This window comes from Triturus cristatus, chromosome 2_1 (genome assembly GCF_964204655.1).
Source record: "Triturus cristatus chromosome 2_1, aTriCri1.1, whole genome shotgun sequence".
NCBI lineage: Eukaryota > Metazoa > Chordata > Amphibia > Caudata > Salamandridae > Triturus > Triturus cristatus.
The window spans coordinates 1128785282-1128801546 of NC_140581.1; the positions used below are offsets into that span (position 1 = coordinate 1128785282).

The 16265-nt window shown below is 45.8% G+C and overlaps 1 protein-coding gene across 5 annotated transcripts in view; it reads left to right on the plus strand.

Moving 5' to 3' along the window:
- The window catches only part of MAPK10 (mitogen-activated protein kinase 10), a 948252-nt gene that overhangs the window by 713607 nt on the left and 218380 nt on the right, over positions 1 to 16265 (plus strand). For all 5 annotated transcript variants that reach the window (XM_085636553.1, XM_085636554.1, XM_085636551.1 and 2 more), the window contains one exon: positions 13752 to 13917. In XM_085636553.1, the coding sequence (XP_085492679.1) occupies positions 13752 to 13917 (166 nt within the window). The remainder of the gene's footprint in view (positions 1 to 13751; positions 13918 to 16265) is intronic.

Consider the following 16265-nt stretch of genomic DNA (forward strand, 5'->3'; position numbering starts at 1 on the left):
CCGCAATGCTGGCTTGTGTTTTGGTTCCGCAAGGTGGGCGGAAATGGAATGCCTTGCGGAACCGTGGCGGACGGACTTTCGGGGACAGATTGGGATACCCACGGACATCCTAATTCAGTGGGGGGAATATCCTGTGTGATGGCGGAAGGACCTTCCGCCATCCTAATGACCCTTTTAGTGTTGCAGCTGCTCCCAATTAAGTCCTTGATTTAGACGTTGGTGGAAAGGTTTCTCCGTCTCAACGGTGATGGAGTACCCCTCTCTGCCAAAGTGAAGTTATGGCCACCTCTTTTAAAGTTGGGCAGCACTTCAGTATGTAGAGACTACTCCGTCTCTGCCACCTACATGCATCTTTATGGCCCAATGGAATAAGAGCCATCGGAGGTTTTGCCATATGTTTGTTCACCCTATTTAAAGCTGGCGAACACATGGCCAGTTTTCACAGTCCATTACTACAAAACTACCCCCACGCCAGGGGAGAAATCTGCCACGTTGAGGAGATCATTGTTTTTTTCAATTGAAAAAATATGCCACTTTGGATTTTCTTTTTAAAAATAAACAAAAAGGTAAAAGTTTGACGTACCATTTTGACGGAGCCGTCTGTCAAACTTTTAATGCATTTACAGGAACCACTGCGACCGCGGTTGCAGTAAATGCTAGAGATATCTGCTGGGTTGGCGGACAGCTCTAAATTTGGTGGGCGGAAATGCACTCAGGGCGACAGAGTAATTTTACAGTGTCACCCTTATAGAGTGAATTCTTGTCTGCCAAACTATAAATCAGACCCTAAGTTTGGAAGGCAGGGCTCAGAGACCTCATTAGACTCATACCCTGGGGAGCTTCTGGCGAGCTAGTCTTTTTGTGGGCTAAAAAACAAAAGCACCAAGTTTTACTTGCTCTGAACGGTTGTTCAGGAAACATGTACATCATATATTACCTTTCTGCCCATTAGTCTATAAAGTAATGCAGATGAGTATCTATAACTATATTTTGAAAGGTTGTTCAGTGATACAATAATGTAAGGGTAACTGCTTTTCCTCAATCCCTTGATTGAGTACTTGAATGAGATTCAGCAAGGGAGTTTTAGTCCACCATGATGTTGGAAACCTGAGTGAAATTCATACAAGATTGAGTCCTTTTGTAAGCAACTATCCTGATGGTAACCACTAACTGAAAGACTCTAAGGGAGGTATTCCGATGTTGGTTGGCCTGCCACCAACAGGCTGTCGGTGGCGGGTCGCCAACACCTACAGAAGCGGTCAGACTTCTAGATTTTGATCTGGCAGTCAGAGACATAGGGCGGAGGGACCGACTGCTGCTTTTCCGTTGGACTCCTTGAGCCTGTCGGGTCAGCAGTGTGACCGTAATCCCTACAATAGGGACGGTGCCTGCTCAAGCATCGCCGTAGGGATTACAGTGTCCATTTCCCTCTGCCTTTTCATGGTGGTCCAACTGCCATGAAATGTAAGACGAAAAGGCACTTTGGGGGGCCCTAGCAGGGCCTTTTCCCTCCTGGGCCTCCGCTATGGGGTCTGGGGAGCACATGCGGTGCCACCCAAGCATCCATACACCGTGTGTAAGGCACCACGTGGTACATAAATGTGTAAAAATTGCAATGGGCAGCAGCACAAGCTGTATTTGGAAAAGGCATATTTCCGACTGCTCTGCTGGCGATCGCATTGGAATACAGGTGTTGGAACCTCCGACTCCTAGTCAGTAGGTTCTACTCCCACTGCGTAATGAGCCCCTATATGTTGAAGTTCAACAGGGAGTTTTTTTGGGATCTGCTTTAGTGATGTACGGTGATGGGTGCCTATAGCATCCTTTAAGATTCAGATTACACCATGCATCAGAGGTTGCAAAATATGGCTTCTTGGTCTGATGTAATGCACCAAAAGGACTATTTAAGTGCTAAATGGCTTTTTAGGAACTATCCACAATTGAAAACGTCTTTTATATACAAAGAAATGTTAAACATTTCTGAATCAAGGATAACACTAGAAAAAAATTGAATTGATTGGGGTTAAGAGATTGGTGAAGAGGGCTTGTCAGAATCATGCAACAGTTATGGTTCAAAGCAAACACAAGTAGATGATGGACGGAGTGCTGAAACTTTTCAGACACTCAACCCCAGTCATAGATCTGGGCTGAATCCATCATCGTTCTTTAGCTCACTTTACCTCCCCAGTTCATACACAGCTATATGCAAATCAGTCTTGACGCTCTGCCTCATGGGAACAGTCTAGCCGGAACTGCCAAGCCATGTCTTCCCTGGACCGGAAACAAGCATCCTGGGATCGGTTTTGGGCTAACAGCCCTCATCAGCCAGGCTAACTTGAATCCAGTGGCAAAGTGAGCAAGGGGCCCACGTCTGGGCATACCCCTCCAACCTAGGGCGAACAAAGCAAACACAAGGAGATGATGCACAGAGCGCTGAAACTTTTCAGACACTCACCCCCAGTCTCAGATCTGGGTTGAATCCATCATCGTTCTTTAGCTCAATTTGCCACCCCAGTTCAGAGACAGCTATATGCAAATCAGTCTTGACCCTGTGCCTCATGGGAACAGTCCAGCCTGAACTGCTAAGCCATGTCTTTCCTGGATCGGAAACAAGCATCCTGGGACCGGTTTCGGGCTAACAGCCCTCATCAACCAGGCTAGCTTGAATCCAGTGGCAAAGTGAGCAACGAACCCACGTCTGGGCCTACCCTGACAACTTAGGGCAAACACGAGGAGATGATGGACGGAGCGCTGAAACTTTTCAGACACTCACCCCCAGTCACAGATCTGGGTTGAATCCATCATTGTTCTTTAACTCACTCTGCCACCCCAGTTCAGACACAGCTATATGCAAATCAATCTTGACCCTGTGCCTCATGGGAACAGTACAGCCCGAACTGCCAAGCCATGTCTTACCTGGACCGGAAACAAGCCTCCTGGGACCGGTTTCAGGCTAATAGCCCTCATCAGCCAGGCAGCTTGAATACAGTGGCAAAGTGAGCAAGGGACCCACGTCTGGGCATGTCCTGCCAACTTATGGTGAATAAAGCAAACAAAAAGAGATGATGGACAGAGCGCTGAAACTTTTCAGACATTCACCCCCCGTCACAGATCTGGGTTGTATCCATCATCGTTCTTAAGCTCACTTTGCCATCCCAGTTCAGACACAGCTAAATGCAAATCAGTCTCGACTCTGTGCCTCATGGGAACAGTCTTCTAGCCTGAACTGCCAAGCCATGTCTTTTCTGGACTGGAAACAGGCATCCTGTGACCGGTTTGGGCTAACAGCCCTCAATAGCCAGGCTAGCTTGAATCCAGTGGCAAGGTTAGCAAGGGATCCACGTCTGGGCATACCCTGCCAACTTAGGGCGAACAAAGCAAACACAAGGAGATGATGGACGGAGCGCTGAAACTTTTCAGACACTCACCCTCAGTCTCAGATCCCGGTTGAATCCGTCATCGTTCTTTAGCACACTTTGCCACCCCAGTTCAGACACAGCTATATGCAAATCAATCTTGATCCTGTGCCTCATGGGAACAGTCTAGCCCGAACTGCCAAGTCATGTCTTCCCTGGACCGAAAACAAGCATCCTGGGACCGGTTTCGGGCTAACAGCCCTCATCAGCCAGGCTAGCTTGAATCCAGTAGCAAAGTGGGCAAGCGATCCACGTCTGGGTATACCCTGCCAACTTAGGGCAAACAAAGCAAACACAAGGAGATGATGGACGGAGCGCTGAAACTTTTCAGACACTCACCCTCACTCTCAGATCTGGGTTGAATCTGTCATCATTCTTTAGCTCACTTTGCCACCCCAGTTCAGACACAGCTATATGCAAATCAGTCTTTACCCTGTACCTCATGGGAACAGTCCAGCCCGAACTACCAAGCCATGTCTTCCCTGGACCAGAAACAAGCAACCTGGGACCGGTTTCGTGTTAACATCCCTCATCAGCCAGACTAGCTTGAATCCAGTGGCAAAGTGAGCAAGGGACCCACGTCTGGGCATCCCCTGCTAACTTAGGGCAAACACATGGAGATGATGGACAGAACGCTGAAACTTTTCAGACAATCACCCCCAGTGACAGATCTGGGATGAATCCATCATGATTCTTTAGCTCACTTTGCCGCCCCAGTTCAGACACAGCTATATGCAAATCAGTCTTGACTCTGTGCCTCATGGGAACAGTCCAGCCCGAACTGCCAAGCCATGTCTTCCCTGGAGATAGAGATATCTGATGGGTTGGCGGACAGCTTCAAATTTGGAGGGCGGATATTCCCTCAGGGTGACAGAGTAATTTTACATTGTCCTCCTGATAGAGTGAATTCCTGTCTGCCAAACTATAAATCAGACTGTAAGTTTGGAAGGCAGTGCTCAGAGACCTCATCAGACACATACTCTGTGGAGCTTCTGGCGCGCTAGTCATTTTGAGGGCTCAAAAACAAAAGTACCAAGTTTAACTTGCTCTGAACGGTTGTTCAGGAAACATGTACATCATATATTACACTTCTGCCCATTAGTCTATAAAGTAATGCAGATGAGTATGCAGATACGGGTAACTGCTTTTCCTCAATCCCTGGATTAATTGAGTTCTTGAATGAGATTCAGCAAGGGAGTTTTAGTCCACCATGAGGTTGGAAACCGGAGTCAAATCCATACAATTGCAAGTCATTTTGTATGCGACTATCCTGATGGTAACCACTTACTGAAAGACTCTAAGGGAGTTATTCCGATGTCGGTCGGCCCGCCACCGACAGGCTGTTGGTGGCTGGTCGGTGTCAGGCCCACTGACACCTACAGAAGCAGTCCGACCTCCGGATTTTGATCTAGCAGTCAGAGACATTGGGCGGAGGGACCGACTGCTGCTTTTACGTTGGGCTCCTTGAGCCCGTCTGGTCAGCGGTGTGACCGTAATCCCTACAATAGGGACAGTGCCTGCTCAAGCATCACCGTAGGGATTACAGTGTCCATTTCCCTCTGCCTTTTCATGGTGGTCCAACTGCCATGAAATGGCAGACGAAAAGGGACTTTGGGGGGCCCTAGCAGGGTACCGTCCCTCCTGGGTCTCCACTATGGGGCCTGGGGAGCACATGCGGTGCCCCCCAAGCATCCATACACTGTGTGCCAGGCACCACACGGTGCATAAATATGTAAAATATGCCTTTTTCAATTGCAGCTTGTGATGCGGCCCTGTAATGGGCCGCAGCACAGGCTGTAATTGGAAAAGGCATATTTCCGACCAACCTGCAGGCTATTACATTGGAATACAGGTAGTGAAACCGCTGACTACTAGTCAGGCGGTTCCACTCCCACTGCGTAACTAATGAGCCCCTAGCTGTTGAAGTTCAACAGGGAGTTTTTTGGGATCTGCTTTAGTGATGTACGGTCATGGGTGCCTATAGCATCCTTTAAGATTCAGATTGCAGCATGCATCAGAGGTTGCAAAATATTGCTTCTTGGTCTGATGGAATGAACCAAAATGACTATTTTTTTTAAAAATGTTTAAACTTTATTTAAGATTTTTGAAAACATCACAGCAGTGCAAGCAGCATTTATACGATAAAATATCTTCTGTACACATATTGGATTAATATGATAACATGATGTCAGTATATGCGGCTTATTTATCTCACAATCAACAATCTACCCGTATCGTACCCGATACCCGTAAGTGTTCTAGCAGTTCTTTGTGACAGCTTCTTATATTCCCAACATTTTATGACTTTAGTATAATAACACGTCCACTCCCGTCCTCACTCATCACGCCACCCTTCGTATGTATCAATTAACTGGATGCCAGTGTGAGCTTTATTCAACCGACACCCACTCTATCTTGTTCTGCATGAGTATTGATTTCTGCAGCTTTTTTCAACAAGTACGCTTGGTATGGCCTCATATATCTTTAGGCAGAGACTTACCAGGCATTAATGCATTATAATTCTCTGACTGTGTAGAACAGTAAGCCAGGTCTGTGCGCCATTTTGTCAGTTTGGGTAAGGGACCACACATCCATCTCAGTGCAATTCTTCTCTTCGCGAGTAATAGGCCAATGGAAGCCAGTCTGCGCACAGTTTTGGGTATGTTCTTATCAAACCCTAAGAGAGGAACTAACGGTGTCTCTTGTAATGCCAGCTCCAATATTTCCTTCAACGCAGCAAACACCTCGCCCCAAAAGGCACGGACCCCAGGGCAATCCCATGGAAGGTGTGTAAAATTGGCACTGTACATCTCATGCATCTATCATCTGCCCTTATCCCATATTTATATAGGTGTGCCGGGGTGTAGTAAACTCTGTGGAGATACTTGGAGTGAATTAATCTGTTTCTCCCATTCTGCGAAATGGACTTAGTGTTATTAAAACCGTGGGTCCACTGTGCCTCTGTAATTTCTATGCCTAGCTCTTCTTCCCATTCTAATTGAAATTTCTTTTTTATTGGGGTTGTCTTTTCCTTTCTGAGTGTGTAAAGTATTGTGATACCATGTTGCGGGGACTCTGATTGTAACAGAAAGGTCAGCGATTTTATTTCTTGTGGCTCAGCCATGTTGGCACCTAATATTGCGTGCAGTGCCTGACGCACTCTGTAGTACTGGTAAGTGTCTAGTGTAGTCACCGTCTGGGCCTGAGAAGACGTTTGTTCCCACGTTTTCACTACACCGTCCAGAAAAAGGTCCCCCATGTGTACTATTTGTAATTTATGTAGAGTTTGTAGTGTTGCGCGGTCGTTACAGAGTGGAAACCAATCGCACCACGCTATGGGCAGTTTAGGAGAGTATGCTGCGTTAAGATGTTGGGTAACTGCTTATCTGGGTAGTTGACACCCTGTGCACCCTACTGGATCTATTATGCAGGGTTTTCCCAGAGAGTCACCAGTCAATAATTTGGGTAGTGGAGTAGGTGAGACCATGTTACGTTCAATATATAGATGTGGCAGGTTATGTGGGCCATGTATCCAGTAGTGCGCATGCAGTGTTTGTGCAGCCCTGTAGTATCTCTCCAAATCTGGGGCATTCAGCTCGCCCTCCGAGTACGTTTTGGTTAAGTTGTCCCATTTAACACAGGGTTGCTTACCGACCCAGGCGAGCCGCGTTAGTAATGAGCGTAGATTGTGGAAAAAAGATCTAGGCAGACTGATGGGGACATTTACAAAGAGAAAAAGAAACCGTGGGAGCACAACCATTTTCATTAATGCAATACGGCCTACGAGAAACAGTGGGAGTTGAATCCACTTATCGATGGCTTCTGTCTTTATGCCCAGGTACCTCAGTGGGTCTGTGGTCCACTCTATAGGATAATCAGTGTGAATGGGTGTAGTAGCTGCTGTTAGGGGGAAGATTGTCAACTTATGCCAATTGATGAATAGACCTGAGTGCTGTCCAAATCTCTCCACCTCCTGGAGCATTAATTTAAGGTTAAGCTCCAGATAATGTATATAGAGTAATGTGTCATCCGTGTATGCTGCGATAGTCAGGTTACAGTGCAGGGAACGTATGCCTCTAAATGTGTGGTATTCACGCATCGCGCAGGCCAGAGGTTCCACCACCAGAGCGTATAGAAGGGGGGAAAGGGCACAGCCTTGTCTCGTTCCTCTGGCAATAACTATCGGTCGTGACACAGTGCCATTAACTCATACGTGTGCCACTGGCTGTGCATACAAGACCTCCACTAGTTTTAAGAAAATATCCCCCACTCCCACTCTTCTTAAGACTGCGTATAGAAACCTCCACTCTACCGAGTCAAATGCTTTCTCAATATCTATGAATAATGCTGCGACTGTGATATTCGGATTAATTCTTGCTATGGTACCGAAGAGAGTTCTCAGATTACTCGTTAGCAAGTGCCCCAGCACAAACCCAGTCTGTTCTGGAACTACCTATTTCGGAAAGAGGGGCGCAAGCCTATTTGCCAGCACCTCGGCAAACAGCTTGGTGTCTGTGTTAAGTAGGGCTAGGGGTCTGTAGGAGGAACAGTGTTTGGGAGTTTTGCCAGTTTTTAACAAGGTGATCAAGGTAGCCTCCCTCATAGATGGTGGCATTATCCCCTGGTTTGCCATCTCCTCAAAGAGATTCACCAAATGTGGGATCAGTTTATCCTGGTATGCCTTGTAGAAGGCTACAGTTAATGCATCTGCCTCAGGGGCCTTTTCGTTAGGCATTTCCTTTAGTGCTGCTAAACTCTCCGTTGGTCTAAGAGTGGCTATAAGTCCCTCTCTGTCCTTATCTTCCAGCCATACCATCACTATATGTGCAAGGTACTCCTCATCTGACTCTGAGGCGGAAGACCCTTTAGAGGTGTATAAGCTGGTGCAGCACGCTTGAAACGCTCCAGTGTTTTAAGCGTGGTGTCTACCTTCTGTAGTTGAGTACAAATAGATTTTAATACCCCTGCATGTTTAGAGATCACCATTCCTCTTATGTCGATTTTAAAGGTCTCCCAATTAGAGCACATAGAGGATACGCTACCCAGCTTTGTGGCAAAGAATTCATCGATTGCATTACCCAATTCAGCCCGGAAAACAGTGTCCAGTAACGAGTATTGTGGAAAACGCCATGTGCGCCCACAGCAGTGCATGTTGGCAAGTGAAATATTTCGCGTTTCCGGCGAGTGATCTGAAAGCGTTCGTGCCAAAGTGTACAGTCCTCTATGAAGGGGAGCAGCGCGCGGGATGCAAACCAGTAATCTATTCTAGTGTGTATGTCTTGGACTGATGAATAGTGCATCTATTCTCTACCCAACTGAGAGCGGTGATGCCAAACGTCACAAAGACCCTCCGCAATACTGGCTATGGCACAGGCAGCCGGAGAGGGACGTCTAGGAGCGCCTTTCGACCTATCTAATTTAGGATTCTGTTTACAATTGAAGTCGCCCCTCCAAAGTATTGGCATATGGGGGTGTCTCATTAGCCTATCTTGTAGTGCATGATAAAATTGAGGGTCGTCATGATTTGGCCCATAAACCCCCACCAGTAGCACATTAAAGCTGTCTTTACGGCATCTAGCCATCACGTAACTGCCCTCTGTATCCACCTCTACTTCTTGTATCTGTAGGCCTGAGTTTTTTCGAACCTAAATAAGTACCCCTCTAGCATCAGATGAGAACCCAGGCAATATGCACACGCCTTTCATTCTTCTAGGGGTCAATGTCCCAGATCTTGGGGTAAGGTGGGGTTCTTGAAGTATAGCAACAACAGTGTTGTGTCTAAGCAAATTGGCCACCACTTTGCAAATTTTTCTTTGATCGTTAAAGACCCTTACATTCCAAAACATAAACCTAATACGGGATTTAACATTAGTGGAGTGCATCATGAACATGTTTTACGTATGCATACTGACGTACCATGTGAAGTACACATTATCATATAGCTTGACATGCACAGTTTCTGTAGATACCGTAATCGCAGCTTGCTAGCTGCTGAACTAAAATAACCCCCCACAGTATATCCAAATAGTAACACATGGCACATTTACATCACCATAACTAACCCCCCTCCCTTTATGAAGTGACCCCACACTCCCAAAAAGAATCAACCCACAAACATTACTCATTTCATTTTTCCGCACCAATACAGAAACAGCACTGTTTCTGTATTGCAAGCAGATCCGGTTCGAATAGTGTCCGTCTTAGCTGTATTATAAATTGCGGCCTGACTTTCACTTACATCGCCGGGGGCCCGGCTCCAGATGATTGTCCTGTTCTGTGGGCTCAAGCGCATCGTCTCGCACTGCTACTGGTGACCTCGCAGGTTCCTGTGACTTCTCGATGTTGTTCTTTTTGAGGTCCTGCTGTAGCTGGTTAGGATCACCGTATATTTTGGATTTGCTGACAAAGTTCACCTTGAGCCTGGCTGGGTAGAGTATTGCGAATTCCAGTTGTAGTTCTCTTAATTTGTGCTTCACGGGCCCAAATTTTGTGCGTGCCACCAGCACCTGTGAGGTGAAGTCCGGAAAGAGGGCTTCCCTCATATTTAAGCACTTTTTGATCTCTGGCGCGCCCCAAAGCGGCGTCCCTGATCCTGTAATTCAGTATTCGCTCTATCAGAGGGCGAGGTGATGCCACTCCCGGAGGTCTGGGGCCCAGGGTTCGATGCGCTCGTTCTACAACAAACACCTCAGAGAATGTTTTGCGGGCCATCAGGGACACCAGTAATTGTTTGACAAATAATGCCATGTTTCCAGTGACTGTAGTTTCAGGCAGACCTAATATATGCAAATTGTTCCGCCGAGAGCGTGCTTCTAGGTCTTCGGCTTTGTCGTGCATCGTTGTCAATAATTTCGCCATTTGTTTCTGTGCTGCTCCCATCTCAGTCTGTGCATCCTCGGCCTCTGATATTCTGCACCCCGCCATGTCTAGCCTCTCGGCGTGTTTGTCCATGCGTTCGGACATACTGTCCATACGGAAAGCCAGTGAGTCTATCTTCCGTCTATAGATGCCAAGCTCTGTTGCATTGCCGCAAGGATATGTCGTATTTCTTCCCCAGAGGCAGTTGTCTCATCACTATGCTCCGTGGGTAGGAGGTTAGGGTCTTCATCCCTGTTCCTGATCGATTTGCGCTGGTCGGACTGGATTTTCGTTTTATCGCCCTTCCCTATTATCTCCACTTCTGAGGGCACCAGGCCACTTTGCAACGACCTCGCACAATCTGGCCAACTCCAGAGGTGTCCTGCGCCAGCTTCCAGGATAGTGAACTATCTGCACACTGTCAATGGGTTGTGCTTTCAGACACGCCTGGGCCCGCTCGCATTACAACTAGGCCCAATCAGGGTCTTTTTGGGGTTCGTCTATGAGAACAAGCAAAGGCACAGTCAGGAATCCACCCCGCAGACGGCAGAGTCTCTGCCCTCCTACCAGGACACACCAGCTTTATTCAGAGGCCCCACAGGGCCAGGAGGACCAGAACTACCATCAGGTGAGGCTGTCTCTGTCCCTCTAAGTTTTCTCGGGCCGCCGGTGATCGCAGAGAGGGGGGGGCACTACCATTTCAAAAACAGGGGAGCCCAGGGCCATCTCCCCCTGCAGGTTGTTTCAGGGACCCGAGTTTCTTTAACGTAGGCCTAGTGTCCGCAGCGCTCCACACCAAGACACCCAGCGCACCCCAGGGGCCTGTTGTAAGCCCTCCACAGGCTATTTTTCCAGAGGTCGTCTCTTCACCCACACACACAGCAGGTGCACCCACCGGGGCCAGGCAGGGAAAGCTCACCTCGCACTCCCTGGGCCGCGCAGTGAGATCTGGGCAACCCGGCTCGGCTTCTTTCTCTCTGTTGAACAGACAGCCCAACAGGCCACAGGCAGGACGCGACTGCACCACACAATGTTTCTCGGGGCAGGCGCCAAACCGCCTCTACGTGTTAATGCTCCGGTTACACTGCATACCGTTCCCTAGGTAGCCTGGATGCCGCTGAATTTTGTAGGACAGTACGGGTGGCAGCTTTGACCTGAACTTAAATTACGGTTGACAGAGCAATAAAACTCTTTGGAAGCTGTATTGGTCATTTGCAAAACTAGCTAAATTGGGAGTGTGGGAGTTTAAAACTCGGATAACTGTTGTACGGGTACGGGTGGCAGCAGGAGCTCGCTCAGGCTGCGGCCATCTTAGTGTCAGGCAAGCTCACCAAAAGGACTATTTAAGTGCTAAATGGCTCTTTAGGAATCATCCACATTTGAAAACGTCTTTTATATACAAAGAAATGTTAGAAATTTCTGAATCGAGGAGAACACTGGAAAAATAGAATTGATTGGGGTCAAGAGATTGGGGAGGAGGGCTTGTCAGAATCATGTAACAGTTATGGTTCAGCCGTGTGGAAGCTTTGACCTGAACTTAAATTACGGTTGACAGAGCAATAAAACTCTTTGGAAGCTGTATTGGTCATTTGCAAAACTAGCTAAATTGGGAGTTTAAAACTCGGATAACTGTTGGAGATATGGGGTGAGCCAGGCTTACCTACTTCGATTATTCGTATCCTTCTTATTCGTTGAGCCATTATTGTATCACACAAATTAGCTTGGTTTACAGCTATAATCAGCTTTAAAAATATTCTGTTTAAGGACATCCCTTGCGTTGATGGCCTGTACCCAGGCAAGAAATCAAGAGTCATGAGGGCTTTGTTGGAGGGTAGGAGACTTATTTAATACTAACAACAGAACTCAAGCGGTAGGGCTCCCGGCACTAGCACACTAGGCGTTTTCAAATGTTAAAAAAAGATTAAGTAATAAGGAAAAAAGTGCTCACTTCTCGTGGTTTTGAATGACTTCTTTCGTTTTGAAGATTTGATTCTAATATAGACATTATTGTATTTAAATTGTGTTGCTCCTTCTTCTTGTAATTAAGGACTTATTTAAGACAATTGGAAAAGCAGGTAAATATTTACCGTTCTTTGCTCAATCCATAGCATGGTTCAACTGGCAATTTTAGAAAATGTATTCTTTAAATCTAGGTGGTATATTACCAAATTTAACAAATTTAACTGTACATGGGGTACTTTCTTGAAATTTCCTATATGCGTCCTTATTGATCAGAAATAGTTATATTTTGGTATCAAATTAATTTGTGTGTGTATTTTGAGAAGTCCATACATATATTCTGTTTTCCCTTTGATCAGATAATTTAGTGTTGACTAAAACAGTAAAAAGAAATAACTGCAATTCATTCACATAACTGCAAACATAAGTTGATCAACGTTCTGGTAACTGGTATCATTGACATTCCTGTTTCAATTATGCTCAGGGAACAGCTGTAGCTGTGGCGTTAATGAACTTTCTAATTAGAATAGAGTTCATGGTCTTCATTGGGTGGGGGGTGAATTCGAGATTTTACTTTAAACTCGAATCACAGCATCAAACATATGGTGGACTGGTTAAGAAATCATGTTCGTGACCGCAAGACTTGTAAAATCACAGCATGTTTCTCTAATAACACTCTATTGTTGCGTTAATTAAAGAATTTCATTCAGTCTCATTTAATGTCCTGCACATTTGATTGTATTGTCCCTATAATAAAAGAAAAAAAAATGTCTTCAATATTTCTTTCACTTTCGTGCATCCCACATTAACTTCATTTTTTTAATCGAGTAGTTTGTCATTGTTGCTGTTTAGTAGAAATATTGTCCACCTCGAATTATAATATGAAGGGATCGCAGTTTTATGCAAAATGGATTTGAACTTGGTGTGCTTGAGAAAGAGTACATCTGTGCTAGTTTCTGGGATCTACCGGGCTGCTTACCTTAGAAGAGTGGAGGAACAGCTTCTAGTGCTTCTCGATTGCTCAGTCTACCGATGAAGCTTCAGTTTAATAGGGCATCATTGTTCTCCCATAGGGTTCATATTAAGACTTATTCTCACAAGACTATCATTGACTTCCCCTCATGTTACCCTGTCACTTTGCTCCCTCCGCTCTAAGTCACAGGAAACATAGATGGGTGTTAACGTCAGTCCATGACAGCTGGAACCATGTGAGATTTTCAGTATAACCATGACCATGCAAATATTTCCTTCTTGAAATCATTGGAGGCAAGACAGTCTCAGTTGGATATCATAAAAAACAAAATGGGTCCTGTCCCCTTGGATTAGAGTTGTACAACCTATCGCTAAAGCAGCTTTATATTTTCTGCTGCTGCAGTTTTGATTATTTGTTTACCCTTTGTCAAAACTTAAAATAAACTTTGGGCGGAATCAGGGAGGGAAGGGCAGATGGGAGTATTTTGAGTTTAAAAAACATAGAGGCCACCATGCTACTTTTCATTTCCCTTCCAACCCTTGCAGGATTTAAAACCAAGCAACATCGTGGTAAAGTCAGATTGCACACTGAAAATTCTGGATTTTGGATTGGCAAGGACAGCGGGCACCAGCTTCATGATGACCCCCTACGTGGTGACACGCTACTACCGAGCTCCAGAGGTCATTCTCGGAATGGGATACAAGGAGAACGGTAGGGATGTGCCTGGGTACCTAGCACAGTGCTTCTGATGGACATGACAGTGACATCAGAACATTTGAGGAAGAGAGGAATGTTTACAAGCATTGAGAGCAATGCGGTGGATCTTATGGTTGCATGAGTGACATGGTGGTTTGATAGCAAGCCCAATCCAGCTCCTTGAGGTTGTTTAATGAGAAGGTGCTAGTCTAGTGTGAGGAAGCTATGTAGATGTGCTACAACCTTTTGTATGTTTTATTGTACTGTATTGTAATTCCATTTATATAGCACTTACTACCCTGACGATAGGTTGAAGTACTTTCTAGACTATGTATAGTATCATACTATGTAGCATTAATGTCCCGAGAGCTCAAAGAGTTTCTTAATAATGTAATAATGTAGAACACGCACAGTAAATCCAGTTTGTTCAGGGTGTTGTTAAATATGGTGAACGTGGACCGTGACTGCGATAAACTCCATGTGCTCTGAGCTTTATTGGAATGTGAAATATCTGCTTTATATGAGCTTGAGGCAAAATCTGTTCATGTGCGGCTTAACATTGCATATCACACAACATTTTATACCTCTCCCATTGCACACAGAACATTCAATATGAAGTGTTTTATGACAGTGGCTTTGGTCTTACGTATAGCTGGTCACCATTGAGCTCTATGATGTTAATGAATCTGATATATTGCTGAGGCTTAGTGTTATATTAGCATAGCATAATTTCATCCAAGAGTGATCGTAGATTCCCACATTAGAATCAGGATCTAAACTGAAATGCCACCCATATAGCTGTAGGCTAGCATAACACCTCATTCCAACCAGCAGGGCCGGCCTTTGCAAAGATAGCACGCTGGCAATGTTAGTGGAGCTTTTGTGTCCACAGATCAGGCTCCACCATCACGTGAATTGCCTGCTCAGGTGCTAAATTTAAGGCGTGAGGCTATAAGAAGTGCAAGAGGCAGAAGAAATGGAGGAGAAATTAAATGGGAAGAAACTAAGGGAAGGGAACAAGAGCAGCACCTTGGAAGGCTGAACGGGAGGCAGGAGTCTGCAATAAAAAATTAGTGATTAAAAATAGTTTTCTGGATAAGTTTGGTGCGCCTGTCAAAATCTAGGCATAGAGAGTCTGAGCCTAGCTCTCCCATGCCTAAAGCCAGGTCAGCCACCCAGACAGAATGAACTGCACTCATGACTAAGGCCTTGATTTAGAGTAGGCTGGTAACAGGAATTGCACGAAAATCCAGTTTCCAGCTCCAGCTGCTTCACTGCACAAAATAAAGGCTGTCATGTGCCAGGCATCCTGCTGGTAAAGCCACCATTTACTCCGCCACCAGGTGCAGCATGGAGTGCTGCAGAACTTACCCGAAATTGTAGTCTTCTGAGTGACCTACCCAGTGTAATGATCTGCCACTGTGGTGGGCTGCATTTGCGATGTGACAGACTGCCACGTAAGGGGTGGTGGATTTTTACCCAGATGTATGTTAAAGCCTCACTAACTTACTGGAAGGCAGCATCCAGATTGTTAGAGAGGCATGGCATTTGATTACTGACAGTTTAACCATTCTTGTGTGTTCCAGCTGTGTTTCCCAAAATTCTCTTTGGCCCACGTTGGCTCAGTCAACAGAAAGTGTATGGTCTGCCCTCCTTTAAATCTCTAAATGAGGAGGATAGACCGAGGGATTGGAGGACAGAGTATTCCGTCACATTTGCAATGTAGTACCATGTTCCTTAAACGCTAAATCAGGCCCTACGTGTCTTTCCTACACTGGCAGATCTTAAAGGAGACATAAGCTACCTAAACTGGTTCAGTGGATAATGTAGGCCTTTTGCTATTTAAATGCCATCAACGGATTTTGATGATCTACCAAAGCAGAAGTGGAGGACAATCCTTCTCCCACATTGCAGCAAAGCCCTGGAACAGCCTCCCCATGCAACTCTGGACCATCACCTCACTTCCGGAATTCTTAATGGCCATCAAGACCTGGATGTTTCAAATACGTCTCCTGGACTTGCAAGCACCTGGATACCCTATTGGATGATAAGCCGTGCTTTCAAAATCCTGATTGTTTGATTATCTTCCACTTGGTGTCTTCACCATACTGGTGGACTTTAAAGACACACAACATTTCCCAATGTGGCCACTAGGGGGCATATGCACAACAGAATGATGGAGCATGACATTACGCAAACTTACTAATGCTACGCTCCGCCATTCTGAAAACTCAGGGTTGCACCGGGGCATATTTGCAAGCCCCTATCGCCACAGGAATGTCACTTTTTACGATGGGGGCTTCGCCTTATTTACAAGGTGGCGTTAAGCCACTTAATGTGGCTTAACGCCGACTTGTAAATAA